General features: G+C 47.3%; 1 protein-coding gene and 1 non-coding gene across 3 annotated transcripts in view; one reads left to right on the top strand and one right to left on the bottom strand.

The window, feature by feature from the left end:
- The first annotated feature begins 2,513 nt into the window (after nucleotides 1-2,513).
- Nucleotides 2,514-21,400, top strand: part of Dennd3 (DENN domain containing 3) — a 65,177-nt gene continuing 46,290 nt past the window's right edge. The window contains exons 1-5 of one of the 2 annotated variants that reach the window (XM_087187000.1): nucleotides 2,514-2,843; nucleotides 9,359-9,638; nucleotides 10,480-10,595; nucleotides 11,955-12,100; nucleotides 16,035-16,146. In XM_087187000.1, the coding sequence (XP_087043126.1) occupies nucleotides 2,742-2,843; nucleotides 9,359-9,638; nucleotides 10,480-10,595; nucleotides 11,955-12,100; nucleotides 16,035-16,146 (756 nt within the window). In that variant the 5' untranslated portion in view covers nucleotides 2,514-2,741. The remainder of the gene's footprint in view (nucleotides 2,844-9,358; nucleotides 9,639-10,479; nucleotides 10,596-11,954; nucleotides 12,101-16,034; nucleotides 16,147-21,400) is intronic. The other variant, XM_004837888.4, reaches the window with a different exon arrangement.
- On the bottom strand, nucleotides 20,889-20,965 carry Trnaa-agc (transfer RNA alanine (anticodon AGC)). The gene has a single exon. It is a non-coding gene; the product is annotated as a tRNA-Ala (tRNA).

The raw sequence follows: 21,400 nt of genomic DNA, 5'->3' as shown, positions 1-21,400 counted from the left end.
TCCACCTGACTTTGATTGCAAATTGGTGGCATCTCCACACCCACTGGTGATTTCTCAAGGACAGACAGAGCTTTCTTGGGGCACTTGGGCAATACCTGCAGCATGGCCCATGGGGGACTATTACAAAGTACAGGGCCAGGAGCCCCTCAGAGGTCAGCTAGCCTGATTCCGGCATCAGGATGAGGAAAGGGAGTCTAAAGGAGTGGGTGGCACAAAGCCTCAAACTCAGCTGGAGCCTGGCCTTGGCTTTCCAGTCCAACTGAGGGAGTCCCTCCTTAAACCTTTCACCCTTCAGAGGAAAAGAGGCAGCAGAGACCTGCCCTTGCTTGAGCCTTCTGGGTCTCTGCTGCAAGGGCTTCCAAAGTGAATCCTGATCACCCAGGCAGAAAGTGGCTCATGCCACCAATGGTCCCTGTGAGCCTCTTTCCTGGATGCTGGGGATTCCCAGGTGAGGACTCAGGGCCCACCCTCAGCAAAGGCCACCAAAAATAAAGACACCATGGAAAGAGCCAGACAAGCATAAGCAAAGTGTACCCTTTTTTTTCCCCCTTAAATTCTTTTATTGGTACATTTTAGGTATACAATATGCTTACATTTATCATGGGATGCTTGTACCTGTACATGACATATCTTGTTTCTTATTTTCCCCCATTCCCTGTCCTCCCTTCACCCCCTCCACCCTTCCCTATTTACAAAGACTTTGTTTCCATTTTTTCCTTTTCTTATAATTTTTCCTTTCCCCTTCCCCTCCCACTTCTCCTACCACTTTGGGCCTTTTCCTCCTAATTCAAATTATCAATTATTCATTTTAATCATTTTAATCCTTATTTATACTTTCTCGCACCAGAGAAACTATTTGGTATTTACACATGTGTGTCCTATTTATTTCACTTGAGTATGGCCTCAATGTGCATCCATTTAGCTCTAAATGTCTCTAGTTTCTTGTTCTATATGGCTGAGTAGTGCTCCATTTTATAAAAAAACTCACATTTTCTTTATCCAGTTTCCAGTTGATGGGCACTTTGGCTGTTTCCAAACTTTAGCTATTACACACTGTCAAGTGTGCCCTTCTTTTGAAGTCAATGACTTTAATGACTTGTCATAGCTCATGGAGGAGAGCCATTGAGGCTCTTTGTAGTCTTGGGACAAGGAGGAGCTTGCAGACTCATGCTGGTTATGATACAGGAGATAGGGCATGGCAAAGCTGGCTGGGGGAAATGAGCGGGATCTATCAATTACAAGATCTCAGGGCTATGGCAGAACCCAGTATGTAGAACTTCTCCAGAGCTCCCAGGAATGGACACCATAAAGTGGACCGGCCATCACAGAAAGCTGCTACCATGCTTGTGTTTCTCAGACGCGGGGTATACTTTTATTTTTGCTTTTAAACTTTTTTTTTCTTTGTTCGGCCCAAGTTCGCTCTGCAGTTGGTTTCCCCCATACACATTTACCACACACTTTTCAAATAAATATTTTGGCACCATTATTGGCTTGTCTCGTCCAATTCTTTGTTCGCGGCAAGAAGAACCTGGAATGCTTTTGATCGGTGAGCCATTTCTAAAGAAACTACCCTGTAACAGGTTGCTGATGAGTCAGGCTGTGGTCCAGGCTCTGCCCAGGGGAAGGAATTCCGTTGGTCTCCAAATGCAGCCCAGCCTACTCACTTTGATTTTGACTGGGTATATTGCTCCGATCCCGGCTAGACTGATGACAGAAGTTTGACATTATTATTAAGCATTTTAGGGTTTTTCCATTTTTAAAATTAGAATTCTAGGTTACCAGAACTCAGAAAGTCCCTTGGTCGTATTTCCCCTCCTTTTTACAAGTGCCCGGGGCAGGGTCCAGAGGGGCAAGGCCAGCTGGGTGGGCTGGAGCTCAGATCCTTCAGTTCTGCAGCCAATGACCGGGCCCCAGACGGTAGGGCGCGCTGACTGCCACCTTCCTCGTGGTTCACCAGCGATCAGGCCAGGCCTGGAGCTAACCAGGGAAGCAGCCTGCCCGAACTCACTTCCTTCAGCCCCAGCTGCCTGGGCTCCCTTCCAGGGTGCCCACCTCGTTTCCTGCTGAATATTACTCAGCCTCTTGTTGGACATGGCCAGCCTTAGGTTAATCGGGCAGTTATTAACCAGCACCGGCTCGCCACCCTTCCTTTCTCGCCGGTCCTTCCGGCCATGCTCTTCCGGCTCTGCCGTCCGGGCACCGGAGGGCTTCCTGGACGAGGCGTAGATGGTGCTCCGGGCCTTGGTCTCTCCACGCTCTCCAGGGTGGGCTGGGGACTATCAGAGCAGAGCCCCGGGGCTGGAGGACGCTGGCGGGAACCAGGGGGCTTTTTCCCGCCAGGGGGCGCGGCTGCGGGGCGGGAACCAGCGAAGCGAGAGAACCGAGCACACAGACGACGCGCAGGCGCCAGCCGGCTTCGCGGGTTCGGAAGTGACGACTGAGCGCTAAGGCTACAGAGCCGGCTCCGGGGCCGGCCACGCCCCTCCCGCCGGCTCCGCCCCTTGCCGGCCCCTTGTAGTCCCGCCCCTCGACAGTCCCTGTCAGGGTCTGCTTACTCTGGCCAGTCCCGCCCCAGGCCTCCGCCCCGCTCTCCAGGCCCCGCCCCGCGGACGGTCTCTCTGCGGACGCGGCTCCGGGTTGCCTACCCGGACCCAGGCTCCCCCACGGCTGGAGCGCGGGGTCGACACTGGGCGGCCTGGGGGGTCCCGAGCTCAGTGCGCCCGGCCGTCCGCGGGGCAGCCATGGCGGAGGCCACGCAGCAGCACCTGTCGCTGCCCTCAGGGCTGCTGGAGTTGTGTGCGCTACTGGGCGCCCCTCGCGACAGCCTTCGCAGCCTCGAGCAGGTAAGGGGCCGTCCAGGACACTGAGGCAGAGCGAGGGATGACGACCCGAGAGCGAGGTCAGGTCGGGCGCATCCCGAACGAGGGCCCCGGTGTTCAGCAGGGCTGGCAAGGGCTTCCGACGGCTATGTCACCCCCACCACCGCTGGCTCCTGGGCTCTCGGTCCCACGGGTCCCCGAGAGGTGCACCCCAGCCTGTGCCCACGAAGCTCACGACGGCCTGGGAGGGGCCCCTCGCCCCTGCTGGGTGGGTGTCAGTGCGCCCAAGGTCAGAGCAGGTACTGTCAGCGGGCCCTGGGCCGAGGCCAGCAGCTGTTCGCCAACGAGAGCTGTTCGCCGAGAGGGGGGTGCTTTCCCTTCTCCCTGGGGACCCTCGAGGCAGAGGCCACCTGGATCTGTACCTAGCGGTGATCGTGGTGCAGAGCGCTCGCATGCGCTGCAGCGCTTCCCCGTGGCCTTTTGCCTCCCTGGAGTCCGGGCCCGCAGGCTGCCCCCGCCTGGAGCAAGGTGCTGACAAGCCAGTACCCCCGAGGTCGAGGTCTAGTGAACCAAATCCTTGACGATTAGCACATTAAATGATTTCCTTCATTACACAAAGATTTATTGTCTCCTAAGTAATGTGTGCTCTGCTGGGCACAGAACAATGTGATCTTAAGTTGTGGATTTAATTACCAGGTTTAAACATTCTACATTTAGTTGTTGTGCGACGAAGCCTAGCTGTTTTGTTTTGTTTTGTTTTTTCTGCCTTCCCTCCATCCCTGCTCCCTAGTGGGGAAATTCATATCCTTTCTTTGGAAGAAGAGCAGTTTTAGAAAACCTCCTCCTTGTTCCTCTCCTGTGTTCCCTTTTTTACTTGTGGAACCTGGCTTTCTTTTGAATCTGTCTTTTTTCCTGTTGCTCCAGCATTATCTGTGATGTTGTCTCTGTCTTTTTCCCCAGAGGTTTCACTGGTCTCCTGCCCAGGTGCCTGGGGGAAGTCCTTTCATCTCTCTCCAGCTGATGACACTGGAACAGTATATGAGGGTTTGATGGCCGGCTGTTCAGGGAAAGCAGACAGCTGAAGCTACATGGTTGTCATCAAGAAAAGTTTAAATATTTCTAAAAGTAACAGAATGAATGCCTGTTAATGTCTCAGTAGTTTCTATTGCTGAGCTTTAGTACAAAGCTAATTTTGACTTATGCAAAAAAGCATTTCTCTACTCAGAAATGATTTCCGGGAGTCCCTCCCACCTGTCCTACTTCTCAATCCCCCCATAATGTCGGTGTATCTGCTCCAACCCTCATCAACTGAAAGTTGTCTCTTTGCCTCTAACTTGCCCAATGGCATTGCCTCCTTTTTCTTAGAACAGGAAATAACCTGGTGTCACTTGTGGTCTTCCAGGCAGCTCAGCATTTTTGCTTCCTGGACCACTTCAGCATGTCTCTTGGTTGCTTGGTGTGAAAAATGTTTTGAGAGAGGATGAATCAACCAGAATGTTTATGCTGGTACTTTCCTGAGCTAACAGGCTGCAGTGCTCCTCAGCTAAAGTGAGAGGAGATGGTTTGCTATTCTGCATTTAACATGAACCCTCTTTGTTTTATATTCTGATTCTGCTAGGGATTTGGCAGAGTGGAGAGAAAAATAGTTATGAGTTTGTAAATAAAGCAGAGTTAGAGCTGGGCATGATGGCACATGCTTGCAATCCCACTACTCGGGGCTGAGGCAGGAGGATTGCAAAGTCAAGGCCAGCCTGGGCAACCTACTGAAACCCTGTCACAGAATAAAAAATAAAATAGAATAAAGGGCTGGTGGTGTAGCTCAGTGGTAGAGTGCTGGAGCTCAAAGGCCCTGGGTTCAATCCCAGTGTGGCAAGAAAAAGGAGATTAGAAGATGGATTAAATTTCTGGAGTGACCCTCCTTTTAAATCAACATCAACGTTCCAGTTAACCAAATGTAAATTTTATGTAATTTAATTTTTATAGTATTTCTCTTTTGAATGTCCAAGGTTTTAAAAAACACTTTTTTATTTTACATTTTAAAATTGCCATTTCTCTACCGTTCATATGTTTCTCTTTGGTGGCACATGAAAACAAGGATGGAGTGCTGAGAAGTATCCATCCTGAGATTAAGGTAGCATAGTGCCCTGATGTGTTGTTTCATCTGGTAGATAGTGGGGGATAGTGTTAATTTTGTTGGGAATGGTGAGAAAGAACTCCAGAATTGGTCAATCGCCATGCAAGTTACGGTGATACGTTTCTCTCTAGCCCTATGCTGTAGCGGGGTCCCCCTTTATTGATTGCTGTGGTGTAAGGGGATCCATCATAAATCCATCACATAGTGGCAGAAAGTGCTCATAGTGCCTTTTGCAGTGTAGGTTACTGGCATAATTGCTGTGTGTAGAGATACATTTTTATGGTTTGAGTGAGGGCTTTCAGTTCCTAGGACAGCACTGTCCAGAAGAATTTCTGGGTTGGTGGCACCCTGTCCACGTAGTCCAATACATGTCCCCTGGCTATATATGGCTACTGAGCACTTGCAGTGTGGCTGGTGCTCCTGAGGAAACTGGACTTTATGTTTCAGTTTGTTTTTTGCTGTTCCTTTTCAGGGCTGGGGATTGAACTCAGGGCTTCATGCATGCTAGGCAAGTGCTCTGCTGCTGAGCCACATCCCTAGCCCTCATTTAGTTTTAATTAATTTAAATTTCAATGGCCATATGGTACAGCTGTGTTGGAAAGTATAGTTCAGGGGCATTGAAAGAATATTTTTGGTTTTATTTCATTTATAACAGTCAATCCTACAGTAAAGAGTAGTGCACTGTATAGTCTAGTTTAGAAGTAAATCTGGTACTTAATGAGTTAGGTGCTGTGGTTTTAACTTTATAATGAGCTTTTTTTAAAAAAAACACAAACAGTGGTTATTGTATAGGGGTTTAATAAGTCAGTGTTTGGGGCAGGAGAGGAGGAAATAACTGTCAGCTCCTGGCTTAGGCTGGCAGAGGTAACAGAGTTGGCAGTCTGTGGGCATGGACCTGTCTTCACAGCCAAGCTGTGTATCACGGAGTATCCATGCACACTCGTGATGGGGCCATCCATTTCCGGAAATTTATTCTAACAAAGGAATGATGGGTGCAGCCATATTGGTGAGACCTGAGCGTGTACCAGATGCTTCTCAGAAGAGAAGGGACAAATATATTACTGATCTGTCAGTCACATAGTGTGACAGCTGTGAACAGGGAAGTCAGTCACACTGCAATGAAACAGGCAAGACAACCGTGTAAATTGGTTGACCACAGTATTAAAAAATGTTGTAAGTTTACATGTGCATAAAAAATGGAAGGAAGTGCCCTGGGCTGTACAAAGGGTGTTACCTTGGAGTCATAAAACCCTGGGGAAGGTCTTCCTGTCCTGGTGTGTCCTTTAATATCTCTTGTTGTTATTTGTGAAAATGAGACTGTACTGCTTATCCAGTCAGGAAAGAAAACAGAGATTTCCAGACAGGGAAGAAGAAACACAAGTGAAATGGACTGGTGGACAAATGTTGGATGGATTTTGAGTACATCGTTTTAGTAATTAAAGATAAATAGAGGGAATGACAGGAGTGTGTTGGCTTTAGTGTGATGACCAGTATTCAGTCCAGATCTGAGATCACCAAGCATTAGAAGTGTGAATGGAGGGACATCACCTAAGAGCTAAATGTGGGGACAGAAATACAGTACAATCTCTGTCTCACCACACCCTCACAACCTGGAAGGTGAGAGAGTAGTGCTGTGGGGGGCAGAGAAGCTCTGATGTACTGGGGAGGTGGAGCCCTGGGAGGAGGAGCTGTAGGACATGATGAGTCAGGAGCTGGAGGTGTGAAAGGAGGCACCGTAGGAGGTGATGAGCTGGGTGGTGGGGGTCAGGGTCAGGAAGAGCTCACCATCCTGGCCAGGGTGGATGAGGCCCTCTCTAGTGAGTTGAGGGCAGAGGATTTGCCTGGTGAGGAGGTGGAGCCAGCAGAGAGCTGGGAGGTGTCAGGCTGAGCCTAGGGCATCGAGAAGCAGGGTGCTGCAGAGACCCCTGAGGTGAGTAGCTGTGTGTGGTTTTGAGGCACCGTGGAGGGGGCGGCTGGTCTGCCGCTCGGGAGCACACTGTCATGTGGCCCATGCAGATGTGTGATACTTACACAGGAAGATTAGCGCTAATGATAACGGAGAGACATGGTTCTCAGTGCGGTGGAAGGTCAGAGAAGGGTTTGTAGGGCTGGTTGGTCCCACAAGGTGCCTGGTCTGGTCATTCAACAGGGGCACCTCTCTTGGGGAGTATGGACACAGATGATGATAGGGAGCCCTGGGACCTTTGAAGGATTTGGTCCTGATTAATCTATTCCTACTCTTAGCTACAGCTGTGCAGGTGCTGGGTTTGCAACCCCAATGCCATGGGACAGCAGTGAGCTGATGTGGGAGATCTTTCCAGGCCAGTGACCCCACGGTGGGGGTTTGCAGATGGGAAGTGGGCCCACAGCCTGGAGTCCCAGCTCCAAAGGCCCAACCTGCGCCATTTTCATTGCAGAGAATATAGGTGGGAGACCAGGTTTTTTGGAAACTAGCAGGAGCTTAACTGTTGAACCTGTAAGGGACCCCTGACAGGCAGGGGGATTGCTAGAGAGATTTGAGGAGAGTGTGGGAGTGGAGAGTTTTGAGTGGAGAGCAGGACCCTTGGAGCTGTGCGTTTGGAACTATGGCCGGAACCTGGGAGTGAGATGGTCTGGAAGGCTGGAGCTCCAGCCTTAAGGAAGGGGCCGGGCAGGAACAGTGAGAAGCTGGAGAAGAGCTGAGGGAAGCCAGGATCAGGGAAGCCCCAGAAAAGGGGCTGGTCAGCTGTCCTGTGTGTTGCTTGATGTGAACTCACTTGCTCCCACAACCTGACATCTATCAAGAGATGATTTTGCATGGTGGGGGTACATCTCAGTCTTTATGGCCATAACTCTCCATAGTGGGAGAAGCAGACAAGCATATTTTCAGTTAATTAGGTCAGAACTGTTGACTTTTGGTAAGAAAGTTTTAGAGGAAGTTTCATGTGACTGGAGGCATGGGTTCCCTTCATGTGTAGGACATGAAAGGTTTTCACATTATGAACTAATACAGAATTCCCATGTTTGATCTTCATTGCTACTGGTGTATTTTCCCCAAATATAAAGAATTGTTGACAGAATTTGAATAATACAGCATATAAATAATTGTATTGAGTTTAGAGCATCCTTACTGACTGAAGATGTTGTCTTTGTAAAATTCCTTTCCTGTGAGAGGTTCCCTTTTAGCTCCTGATTCTTAGGAGTTGTTGACAGCTGGCTATTCTTTTTTTTTTGGTACCGGGGATCAAACTCGGGTCCTTGTGCTTGCGAGGCAGGCAGGGGAACCACAGAGCTAAATCCCCGGCCCAGCTGGCTATTCTTTTTGTGGGGACAGTGCAGTCCTTTTAGATACTCCTTCTAGGGCAGCAAAGACTCTCAGTTGCCCAACCTCCCAGCCCTTGCCTACTGCCTCCTGCTTTCTCATATCCTGTAATCCAGAGAACTGTGGCTGAGGCTTTTCTATTTTTAGTCTGCTGAGCACCTGGGCTACTTCCTTCTCTCTCAAACTGTGTTTTGCCAGAAGTTCTTTGAAAGATCTGAAACCAGCCTAGCAGCAGTACACGCTCAGCCCTGCTCTGCATTAGGAACTATGTAGCATTGTATCTGGACAGAATAGAGGTTTAAGATTCAGCATGTATTCTTTCATTATTTGGGAAAAGAATGGAAAGATAAATGGTTTAAAAAAAAAAAGCTGGTACCAACTTAAAGTTTAAAAGAATTCAGGTTAAGTGTTCTCCTTTTACCCATCCCAAGGAACCATTTGGTCAGTGAGGAGGCATGTGTCTCTCCTGTTCATATCCATCAGATCTTCCTCACTCCTCTGTCCATCCACCCAGGTCAGCAGGGACAGGAAGTGATTTGAGAGATAGCTCAGGGGCATGGAGGGCATGGTGCCAGTGAACATGTATATGTAGAGTGTGAGGGTGCACAGAGCCCTTCAGCATCTGCCCCTGATCTCCCTGGGCAGAGGGCACATGCGCGCTCCTGGCGCTCCCCTCCTCTGGGTGTCTGACCTACTTGGTTGCCCCATCCCCTGCATGTACCCTGTGAGAGGAGCACTAGGAGGCATAGTAATATGCTGCTGGCTGTTGGAGACAGAGCTGGGATTGGAGCTCCAAGTCTGCTTCTCAGTAGTCGGCTCAGGAGTGCAGTGCTTGTGCCAAGAGGGCGTATTATTGCTGCCCGTATTCCACATGGAAACCCTGGGCTTGGAGGGCTTTGTGACCGCTTGAACACTGGGCCTGGAAGTTCTTAAAAGAAACTTTCTCAACATGAGTCTCGGGAGGGAAGGACACTCCTGCTGCACCTTTACAGGACAATGCAGAGCCACTGGAGCCTGTGGCAGAGGGGAGGCAGAGGAGATGAGCAGAGGATGCTTGCTGGGAAGGAGCAGACCATGCAGTGACTCTTATTTTTCCTTTTCCAGTTTACTCAGAAGAGGGGAGTCAGAAGCCTTTCTTTCCTGGACCCAGAGGTTCTGTCCGTTTTTGTGCCTCCTTTTATCAGTAAAGAGGACAGCCAGGGGGCCGGTGGGAATTGTGCGACTCTAGGGAAAGGCAGGAGGCGCTCCTTCAGGAAGAAGAGAGAGAAGCCCAAGACAGAGCCCTGGAAAGGCCCCCCAGGGGACTCCAAAGGGCCTGATACTGAAGACATCAGCATCCCAGGTGGTGTGGACCTCCTTGCCCTGCCCCAGCTGTGCTTCCCAGGTATGGTACATGTGGCGGCCAACCTGAGTGGCTTATGTCAGGTTGGTCCATGCCCAGAGGTCTGCATGCTGAGGACGGCAGGGTGGGCAGTGGAGCCAGGGGCCCCGCCATCCAGTGTTGGATCATGGGACTCTGTGTTCTCTCAGGGGAAGTTGAAAGCATTTAGTGCAGTCCCAGGGCTTGGAAAGCTAAGTCCAGAAAGAGCGGCTGTGCGGATTGCCAGGTGGTGTGGTACGCTTTGGGGCTCCTTGAGGCACTGGTGCTTTGACTTTACAGGAAGTTTGTTTGGCCTCTGGAATGTCCCTGAGCCTCTTCTCTCCCCATCACTGTCTCTGTTTACTGGAAAAAAGGGCTCAGTTTGCGTTTTGTCCTCAAGTTCACAATTCCAGTTAATGGTAAACTTGTGTTTCTGGGCTTCATCTTTTCCCTGGTCTTAAGAAGAGTTAAGATGGATGATGTAGGATAGTCAGGTCCTGTCTTCGGTCCCCATCAAGAGCCTGATGCCCTTCCTGGTCACAGGGTTACAACCTGGGACAGGTGTGGGGCAGGGTTCTGTGCCCAGAAGCATCACCGTGCCACCAGGCAGGCCCCGAAAGTGTGTCTCAGCTCTGAAGGTTGGTATTGACCCCACCACATCATTCACCCAACTCTTCAGACCACAGGAGTTGTAAAGAAGCTGCTGCTGGGGGAGAGACAGGGAGAGAGGGTGGGCAGAGCAGGCTACAGAGTGGACACATCTTGGGCATCAAAGTGCCCCATGGAGAAGGAGTGATGGTCACGTCCTGTACCCCAGGGGAAGGTTGTCAATTGAGACTGTTCTTTCTTTTCACTCTGTCTGCAGGAGGCATGCATGTGGCCTCAGAACCAAAGGAGGACCATGTCCATTTTCTGGTGCTGACTGACGTGTGTGGGAACAGGACCTATGGCGTGGTGGCCCAGTACTACCGACCCCTGCATGTAGGTGGCCCCCTCTGAGTGGGTGTTGATTTTTAAAACACTTGTGGTGAAATTCATATATAAGATTCACGTTTTTCACCATTTCACAGTGTTTGGTTCAGCAACGTAGATTGCGTGCACAATGCTGTGCAACCGGCACCACTGTCTAGTTCCAAAGCATTTGCATCCCCCAAGCCCCGCACTCATTAAGTCCTTCCTGCCGGATTCCCTTGTGCCAGCAACCACTAATGCACTTTCCTGCACTCTGGATTTCTCTAAAGTGCAGACTTTGTGTAGATGGAATCGTACACTACAGGGCCTTGTGTGTCTGGATTCTTTCACTCAGCGAGATGGTTTCAAGGCTCATTCACACTGTAGCGTGCTCTATTCCCTCCCTCCCTACTTTACTTCCTCCTTTTTTACCTTCCTTCCTTCCAGGATTGAACCTGGGGGTGCTCTACCACTGAGCTATGCCCCCAAGCCTGTTTTAAATTTTAGATTGAGGCAGGGTCTTGCAAAGTTGCCCAGAATGGCTTCAAACTCAAAATCCTTCTGCCTCAGCCTCCCAAGTTAGCTGGAATTATGGGTATGCAGCACTGTACCTAGCTTCGTTATTCCTTTTGTGTGGATGGAATACATTTTATTTATCTATTTACCCACTGATGGGCACATGTTCCCATCTTTCACTTGCTGTGCAAGGTGCATGGGGATACATATTACTGGGGATTGAACCCAGGGCTTTTGTACATCCTTGCCATTATTATTTTTTATTTTGATACATGATCTCATTTAGGCACTAAGTTGCCCAGGCTGGGTTCAAATTAGCAATCCTCCTTGCTCAGGGGGTTTAGAATTTTTGAGCACATTTCACTCATCCTGTGTTGGGGTACTGTCTAGTCAAGACTGTGAGGTGAGAAACAGCTGCCCTTGAGGAGCTGTTAGGGGACCCTGCTCCCTCTTTGTCCTCAGAGGCTGGGGAAAGAATTATGCTTCCATTGTGACTGACCAGAGGCAAAAGATATAATCAGATGGACTCTGTCCTGTATGCCATGGAGTAAATCCCAGGCATATGCAGATGCTGCCTTGCTGTGTAGCTGCTGCTGTCAGCTCGCCTGCTTTGTGTCCCGTTGTGTTCTGGCTGTGTGTCCCTTTTCATCCTCAGGCCACAGGCATCTGGTACATTTTTGTGACCTCAGTGCCCTGCAGAGGCATATATCACATGGGGCCTGTCCATGGCAGTTGGTAGGTGGTTCTGGCTGGGACATGGGCAGCATGTTGAGGGACCTTTCCCACCCCTATGTTGTCTCTGTACTGATGTGCGACTGTTGGATGCCAGGACTGCAGGTGTATGTGACAATGTCCCTGTTGCTCTTTCCCTAGGATGATCGCTGTTTCTACAATGGCACGGCACACTGGGAGCCATCCTGGCCAAGTATAGTTGGCGCTGCCGGCTGCTTTGTGCCCTTTGCAGTGTGTGTGGTCTCCAGGTTCCCCTACTACAACTCCCTCAAGGACTGCCTCTCTTGGTGAGACTAGGGGCCACTTGACTCCAAGTGTGGGGGGAAAGTGGCAGGGTGGCCAGCCAGAGGTCTTTGAAAACCCAGATCTGGTAATGGTAAAGTAGGGATGTGGCATGGCAGAGGTAGGAGGTAAGTGCTGTGCTGCTGGAAGTGAAGCTAATAGGGAGGAGTTTATTTTTGTTGGTTTTAGAGAAGAGACGCCTATCAGGAAAACTCTTCCTAGCTCTTAGGAAGCTATAGTTTGTTCTGACCAGGTTGTTTTTTTTGTTTGTTTGTTTTGTTTTTTAATTTGGTGTACTGGAGATCAAATCCAGGCCCTTGTACATGTTAGGCAAGTGCTCTACCACTGTGCCATACCCCCAGTGCTGTAAGTTTCACTGACATTTTAAAAACTTATATTTTTGGGTGTGGTGGTGCAAATCTGTAATCCCAGCTACCCAGGAGGCTGAGGCTGGAGAATTTCAGGTTGAGCTGAACTTGGGTAACTTGAGACAGCAAGACCCTGTCTCAAAACAAAAATTTAAGGGCCGGGGATGTAGCTCAGTGGTTCTTGTGCCTGCCTCGCAAGTGCAAGGTCCCGAGTTCAATCCCCGGTACCAAAAACAAAACAAAAATTTTAAAAGGTTGGGGACGTAGCTCTGTGGTAAAGTGCTCCTGGGATCAATTTCCCAGTATCACCACCACCACCACCACCACCACAACAAAATAACTTAGGTCTTTGGGGGAAGCCTGTAATTGTTTTACTGCTCCTAATGAGTGGAAAGCCTGAAGATATAAATAAAGAATTTTGAAAAAAATCAGGAAGGCATTTTGTGGGACCTGACTATCAGAGGCTGTTACTGTGATGGGAGAGGCCCCCAAGTTTGGCTTGGACCAGTCAGTCCCCTGAACACAGGTGAGAGAGTCGTTTGCTTTGAAGCCTCATGAAGTCGTAGTTGTAGAATTTGTTACTTGATTAAAGACTGAGAATGGGGCAGTTACAGAGTCCCTTAGTCAAGACACTAAAGAGCAGTCCATACTCACTGGGGGTTTTGCAGCTGGTACCCTGTCAAGGACACTTGCTGTGGACCCTACACTTTGTCATAGAGTGCACCAAGCAATGGTTTGGTGAGCTGGAACCTTCTGGTTCACATTAGCAGCATTTGTAATTCAAATTCCAGCCCTTTCGTGTTTTGCTTCTTAAAATATAGCTGGTGTCTTAGTTACTTTTTGCATTGCTGAGACAAAATACCTGACACCCAAAGTTAAAAGAGGAAAGCTTTGTTGTAGTTCACAGTTTGTAGAGGTTTTAGTTCATAGTTGGCTGGCTCCAAGGCTGGCTGACATGGCAGAGAGGCATCACAGAGGAGAAACAGTTCGTGGTGGATGAACGGCAGCAAAGCAGCAAAGTAGTGAGAAAGCAGCAGGCCACAAGCCAGGACAGCAGCCCTCTTCTGTCCCTTGTTATATTCCTTAGGGTGGGTAGCACTTATACTCAGGGTGGACCTTCCCATTATCCACACCTAGAACTATGCCAAACTAATCAGTGGACTACTTTATTTTTTATTTATTTATTTATTTGTACTGGGGATAGAACTCGGGTCCTTGTGCTTATGGGCCAGGCAGCGGAACCACTGAGCTAAATCCCTGGCCCACTGTGGACTACTTTAGTAATCTCACACCCTTGATCCCAACATAACACATTCTAGATCCAGCCACCTCTGAAAAGGCTACCTATGACTGCATGAGGCTTTGGGGGGATATCTAGACACAAGCCATAACAGCTGATTTGTGGACACTGTGTGGGTCCATCATGCATTTAGCAGCCATGGACAGAGGAGTCTGTAGGACAAAGCCCACTGGTCTTTGTGAGAGAGAGAGCTGAGCCCGTGCTTGTGCCCACAGGGAGCACTAGCATTATAATTAGGATGTGGTTCCTTCTGAGTTATTAACTGATGACATCCTCATTCCTTGAGGGTAACAGGTTTCTAACTCATCTCCAGTTTCCTCCTCTGTAAAGTGGGGTGGTCATGTCTAGCCTTTGCTAAATGAAACAAATGACCAAGGGCCTGATGATGCCTGTACTCAGCAGATGGACAGAAAGGTGTGTTCTCTCCCTGGCTGGGCTGGTTCTGTTTCCTCCTGTGGGCATCAGTGCAAATGATGTGACAGCAAAGAGTGGAGCTTTCACGTCCATGCTTCTGAGTTCTCTTCTTTCAGTGGTCATTGCTGCAATATCAGAACTGGAACTAGAGCTAGAGAGGAACAAAGGACAGAAAGGCAAGATGCCTCATGTCAATAAGCATTATATTTTTAAACCATCTGTTCATCAACTACAGTGATACTGTGCACAATTCACCTTCTTATGGACACAAATTGGGTATTCAGTTTGTTATCTTTGTGGGAGTAGATTATAGGCAGTTTTCTTCTTAAATTTTACCTTGATGCTATTATAATTTTATAATAAATACAAATATGGAGGATTATTGAATTATCTCCAAATCCTGACAGTGGCCACATGAATAAATACTGTTTGTTACTTAAAGTAACAGCACTTTGAATTGCTGGGATACGGGGTCTTGCATCATGGTGGTTCCTTCCTGGGTGGCTGCCTGGTCAAGTGTGACCATTGGATGCACTCTCAGCACTATGGCCACCCCTGGACATGCACTCCGTGTGGCTTCCATGCCCTCATGTTGCTTTGTGTTGAGTTTATTTTCCTTTCCCGTCAAACTCTTTTCCTTATGGCCAAGTAGTCATGGACTCCAGGGCTAGCCCAAGGCATAGCACTTTGTAAACCTTCAAAAATAATTGGTCAAGGGCCAGGGATTTGGTTCAGTGACACTGTGCCTTCCTGGCAAGCGCAAGGTCCTGAGTTCCATCCCGGGTACCAAAAAAAAGAAAAAGAAAAAGAAAAAAAATAATTGGTCAAATGAGTAAATGTAGCAAATGGGTAACAAATGAATTTATGCAAATATACATTACAGTGTCCATTCTTGGGCTCCTCAGAAAGGGAGTGTCCTTAGCATCTGAACATTTCCTGTGTATCTTTTAACTCGTGTGCTACCTTCCAGGTCTGCTGTTCCACACCCATAGAGTTCACACCACATATCCAGTTGTGCCTGAACTGAGCATGTACAGAGTTTTTTCCTGTCATTTTCCTTAAATAATTCAGTATAATAACTGTTTTCATGGTATCAGTTATTATTAGTAATCCAGAGGTGACTTAAAGTACAGGAAGGTGTGTGTGGGTTCTATGCAAGTATTATACCATTTTATATAAAGGACCTGAGCGTCTGCCAGGGTTCTGGACCCAGTACCTTGCAGATACAAAGGGACAGTTGTACTTTTACACACACATTTCTAAGAAGCAACTTTATCATAGAGTAATAGATATGCAACAACAGCACCCACCCATGTAAGCATATGGGTGGGTATATTTTGACATGTGTACACACCTGTGTAACCAGCACAGTTGTGAGAAGGGATAGTTCAGATGCCAAGTTCCCTGGCACCCTTACAGTCAGTTCCCAGCCCTTCTGCCCCAACACCCACTTGTACATTGTGTCTTTAAATCATATACTTAAAAAGTCAGCATGCATTTGGGGACAAAGTTTCTCAAGTGCTTCCCTTCAAGGTGGTGCTGGGTTTTTCTTCCTTACTGACTTCAGTATCACACACAATATAGAACAAGGCTCAGAGTCCAGCGATTTTTCACAAATGGACACACCTAGGTAACCAGGGCCAGAATGGGAAACAGAGCATGACCATGCTCCCCTCCCACTTTGTGGCCCCTTCCAGGCTTCCCCACCCTGGGGGGCCACTGTCTGATAACTCGGGAGAGTCTCGGAATTGAACATATAGACCCTTCAGGAGATGTCAGCTTGGTTAGAAAGACTAAGGGTGGCAACTGGATTCTCACTTTTAATTTGTGACTTGACTTTTTTTTTTTCAATTACAGTTTATTGACTCATCTGAAGCTCTGTAAAGACTTTGAAGTTGACAGTCATATAAAAGATTTTGCTGCGAGACTATCGTTAATACCTAGCCCCCCACCTGGACCACTCCATTTGGTAAATTAAATCTGGAATTATATTATGAGTTTTTCTTTGCAAGTAGTAAAAGTAATATGCTGATGATTAAGTTCTAGCTGTGTTTAAATTATGTTCCTCCTTTCTAGAGGTGAAAAGTTAAATATTTAGGGATTGAGTTTTGCTGAGTAGCTCATGAGAACTGAGCTAATAGTATGAAATGGGACACTTTGGTGTTAACATGCAAGTTTGTTTCTTGCATGCAGAAAATACATAGAAACCCCAGTCCTTCAGTCTAAGTAAATCCTCTGAATTTACTTTAAATTTGAAATTCCCCTTTAGTTATTTGTCTTGAATATTGATTATTATATTTAACTTGTTAATGTTTTCTTTTGTACAGTGGAATTAATGAAAAGTAACTGGTTGTATATGTTTTGTTATTCTTAGAAATGCCGCTGGGTTTAATTAATAGACAAGTACTTCTCAAGCTGGGTTCTATTCTAAAAAATGTTACTGCCTACTTCACGACCTGGGTTTCAGGGTGAAGCCGGCTTGGAGAAGTGGGGCCCAGATTCCCCTTGGGTTGAGTAATGTGTCAGACTGCTGAGCTGGGTGAAGAAACCTGTTCTATGTGACTCAGCATTTTCTAAACTCATTAGCCCTACACAGGATGCTTTCTTTTAAAAACATATCTGGGGGCCGGGGTTTTAGCTCAGTGGTTTCGCCACCTGCTGTGGCGCAAGGAGCTGAGTTCGATCCTGGTACCAAAAAACAAAACAAAACAAAACAAAAAGCATATCTGTTAATCACTGGTCATTCGAGAGATGCAGATGAAAACAACACTGAGATTCCACCTCACCCCAGAAAGAATGGCTGCTATCAAGAAATCAACCAATAACAAATGCTGGCGGTGGTGTGGGGAGAAAGGAACCCTTCTCCATTGTTGGAGGGAGTGCAGACTGGTGCAACCACTGTGGAAATCAGTATGGAGATACCTCAGAGAACTAGGACTAGAGGTCCCATTTGACCCAGCTATTCCCCTGCTGTGTATCTTCCCAAAAGAATTAAAAGAATCATACCACAGCAATATATGTGCACCCATGTTTATAGCGGCACAGTTTGTAATAGCTAAAGCTTGGAAACAGCCCAAGTGCCCATCAACTGGAGACTGGATAAAGAAGATGTGGGTTTTTTTATAAAATGGAGTACTACTCAGCCATAAAGAACGAGAAACTGGAGACATTTATAGCTAAATGGATGCATATTGAGGCCATACGCTTAAGTGAAATAAATAGGACACACATGTAAATACCAAATAGTTTCTCTAGTGTGAGAAACTAACAGTGTAAATAAGGATTAAAATGATTAAAATGAATAATTGATAATTTGAAATAGGAAGAAAAGATCCAAAGAGGGAGGGAAAGTGGGAGGGGAAGGGGAAAGGAAAGAAGGAAAAGGAAAAATTATGAGAAAAGAAAAAAATGGAAACAAAGTCTATGTAAATAGGGAAGGGTGGAGGGATGAAGGGCACACAGGTAAGGGGGAAAAATTAAGAACCAAGATACATCATGTTCAGGTACAAACACCCCATGATAAATGTGAACATATTGTGTACCTAAAATGTACCAATAAAAGAATTTAAGCAAAAAAAAAAAATCTGTTAATAAGCATCTAGAAATGTTTAGTGAGCTTTACTTTATTAGTCCCTTTTGAGAGATTATACAAATAAATCTCGGACCTCTACATTTTTTTATTCTTGACTATTGAAAACCAAGTGTTGCTTGTCAGAAGACTTGTGATCCTGAACTGAAAACATGTATTTTTAATATTACTCCCAGCCCAGAAATCTGCTAGGAGGAGGATCCTGCCGGTGCATTCCAGTCCAGACAGAGAGCAGGTCATTTCCAGTCTACTCCCAGGGACCTTTGCTGGGAGTGACTATTTTATGGGTATAGCTGGAAGATTTCTTTCCTGAAGTTTTTAGGTAAAGGAAATTGTTTAAGATTTTGGATTTTTTTCCCCCCAGACTTTGGAATGTTTGTACATACAAGATACCTCAGTGATGAGACCTAAATCCTAGCACAGAATTTATTTATGTTTCATATGCACCTTGTGTGCATTGTCTGAAAGTCATTTTATTTTATTTTATTTTATTTTTTTGGTACCAGGGATCAAACTCAGGTCCTTGGGCTTGTGAGGCAGGCACTGCAACCACTGAGCTAAATCCCCAGCCCTGAAAGTCATTTTATAAAATACATTTAGTACGTGTACTTTGTAGTACTGGGGATTGAACGCAGGGGCTTCTCATTGAGCTGTATCCCTAGCATCTCTCTGCCTCTTACTTTTTCCCACATTTTATTGTGAGACAGGTTCTCACTAAGTCACTAAGTTGCCCAGGCTGGGTTTGAACTTGTGATCCTCCTGCCTCAGCTTCCCAGCGTGTTGAATTACAGGCCTGTCCTGCCACACCCAGCTGCCCTTGTTTTTTGACTGTGACTCATGCTATGAGGTTAGGTGAGGAATTTTCCACTGTGACGTCATGCCAGTGCTCAAAAATATTTGGATGTGGAGCACTTTTGGAGTTGGGTTTCAGGTTAGGGAGGCTCAGCCTGCCCTTGGTGTTTTCTCGTTGACAGCGACTGTAGTGAAGTCTTCCAAGTTTGTGCTTTCATCCTGCAGCCTAGCACTGCCCCAGAACTTGCGCTAGATAGAGCAGAGTGCAGCTATGCCTGTGAGATGTTCACAGCAGCGTTTTGCACCTAGACTCCCTGCTCTGCTGGCGTCTGTTCCCCACTCCCAATTCCCGGGAGCAAGTTCATGGAGGGTGGTGTTTGACCTTCCCTTCCCCTGCACATTCACTTTCGCTCAGGCCTTGCCCACCTACCTGTCCCCCTTACTTTAATCATGTTCCTGCTATCTCCTGTTCTGGGCCACCTGGTTCTCCCTCCTTTGTGACTTGGGAACCACTTGTCTGCCCACTTCTGCTCCTTCTTAGCCTTTCCTTCATCCTCTGCTCTGTGGCTGCAGAGGCCACCAAAACCTGTAAGTTGGGCCCCATTATTCTGCCTAAACCCCACAATGGTTCCTCATTGCACTTCTCACCTCAGCCCTGCACGGTGCACCCAGCCTCACAGTCCGGCTTTGTTCTGGACCTCTCCCCCTTGCTTGCTGGGCTCCAGCTTCACCAGGCTCCCATCAGTCCCCTGGAGGTGGTGCCACAGGGCTCTTGCCTATGCAGTTCTGGAAGTAATTCCTCCCTGTCCTGTGCCCAGCACCTGTTCCTCATCCAGCTGGTGCACAGTTGTCAGCTCTTCACAGTAGCCTCTGGGCACTCTCCTTGTCCCTCTCATGGTCCCCAGCCCTTCCTGCAGGGCACAACACTGTCTGTAGTGAGTCAGCTCTGTGTGTGTTTGTGTTTAATGTCTATCTCCTCCACCAGACGCTGAGCAGCATGTGGAAGAGGCCACAGCAGCACTGCGTATCTGCCTCTGTTTCTGATATAGCCCTCATGCCTGCACCTGATGGCCTCATTCAAGTGCTGTGACTTCCTTTAACCAGCTTCTTTGGCTTCTGGAGCTAAAGGAGCATATTGCTCATGATCTATTTGAGGGAATGTCACATGATAGTGCTTTTTTTGTTGTTGTTGTGGTGCTGGGGATTGAACCAAGAGCCTCATGCATGCTGGTTAAATCCTGTACCACTGCTCTACATCCTTAGCCTTATTTAAAATTTTATTTTGAGACAGAGTCTTGCTGAGTTGCCCAGCCTAGGCTTGAACTTGTGTACCTCCTACCTCTGCCTCCTGAGTAGCTGGGATTACAGGTGTGCACCACCTCATCCATGTTTGTTGTTTTAAAGAAATCCAAGAGGCTGATTTAGGCGAGTGTTTTCATCTGCACCAGAAGCTGACTCAGCAGCATGTTCTAGAACCCATTGCCAGCCAATGTCTCCTACAGGTGTCAGTGGCAGTTGTGGGCATCAGTGCTTATGTTTTGAGTGATGTGCCTGCATGTGGTGTGCAGCCATTTCCTGTTATTTCTGGGCCTGGTCAGCTCTATTTTTGCTAACTGGAAGATGCAGGAGGCCCCACAGCATGGGGGTGGTGAAGAAGTGGAAGCTGAGCCTTGTTCCCTTGTCCCCTCTTCCCCTTGTCCCTCACTGCGCCTGGACCCCCCACCCAAGAGAGCAGCAGATATTAGGGACACCAGAGGCCCAGGGCTTCCTTTGCCTGCAACGTTACCTGCTTTCCAAATCTTGGGCCCAATGGGTGTGCACAGTGAAATGTGCCTCTGTGTGTGTGTGTGTGTGTGTGTGTGTGTGTGTGCATGTGCGTGCGTGTGTATGCATATACCTCTCCCTACCCCATTGTTCCTGAATCATTGTGTGAGTTGCTTTGAATGTGAACTTACTCTTGTTTCGGGACTCAAATCAGATGACCTTTGGCAAGAATTGACCTAGAATCTGTATCTCCTCAGTTTCTTCATTTGCAAAGAGAGTAAGATAACAGCCCACAGGGAGCAAGGGTGCGTGCTGTACACTACCTGCATGCACCAAGGCATCCCGGGGACAAGCATCAGCAAGAGGTAGAATGATTAGCATCTGCTTTTATGTCTAATTGGGTAACTGGTTGACACATTTTTTTTTGAAATATTGAGAATTTTCATCTAAACTATATAATTATTAATATTACAATATAGCCTGCAGAATTTAACTCCATTTTATTTTGTTTTCCATGAAAAGGCCTTTATTGTTCACATAAATGACTCTACCTTATTTTATTTTCTTACTTTTGAGATGCTGGGGATTGAACCCAGGGCCTTGTGCATGCTAGGCAAGTGCTCTGCCACTGAGCCACACTAGCCCCAGCTGCCTTATGTTTTTTTTTAAAGTGTATATCCTTTTATTGATAAATTTTAGGTATATAATATAATGACATACATCATTGGAAATTTGCACCTTTACATACCCTCTTGGTTCTTATTTTTTCCCCCTTCCCATGCCCTCCCTTCGACCCCTCTATCCCTCCCTATTTACAAAGACTTTGTTTCCTTTTTTTCATTTTCTCATATTAATTCCATCCCCTTCTTTCCTTTCCCCTACCCTTCCCAGTTCCCCTTCCCTTTTGCCCCTTTTCTTCCTATTTCACATTATCTATTATACCTTTTAGTCCTTATTTACACTTTCAGTTTCTCACACTAGAGAAACTATTTGGTATTTACACATGTGTGTCCTATTTATTTCACTTAAGAGTATCGCCTCAATGTGCATCCATTTAGCAATAAATGTCTCTAATTTA

Source organism: Heterocephalus glaber, unplaced genomic scaffold (assembly GCF_053883595.1).
Source record: "Heterocephalus glaber isolate CG9 unplaced genomic scaffold, H.glaber_assembly_v1.0 deba00000281, whole genome shotgun sequence".
In the NCBI taxonomy this organism is placed as follows: Eukaryota; Metazoa; Chordata; class Mammalia; order Rodentia; family Bathyergidae; genus Heterocephalus; species Heterocephalus glaber.
The sequence above is the reverse complement of the archived record's forward strand: the minus strand, read 5'-3'. Positions and strand labels throughout refer to the sequence as shown.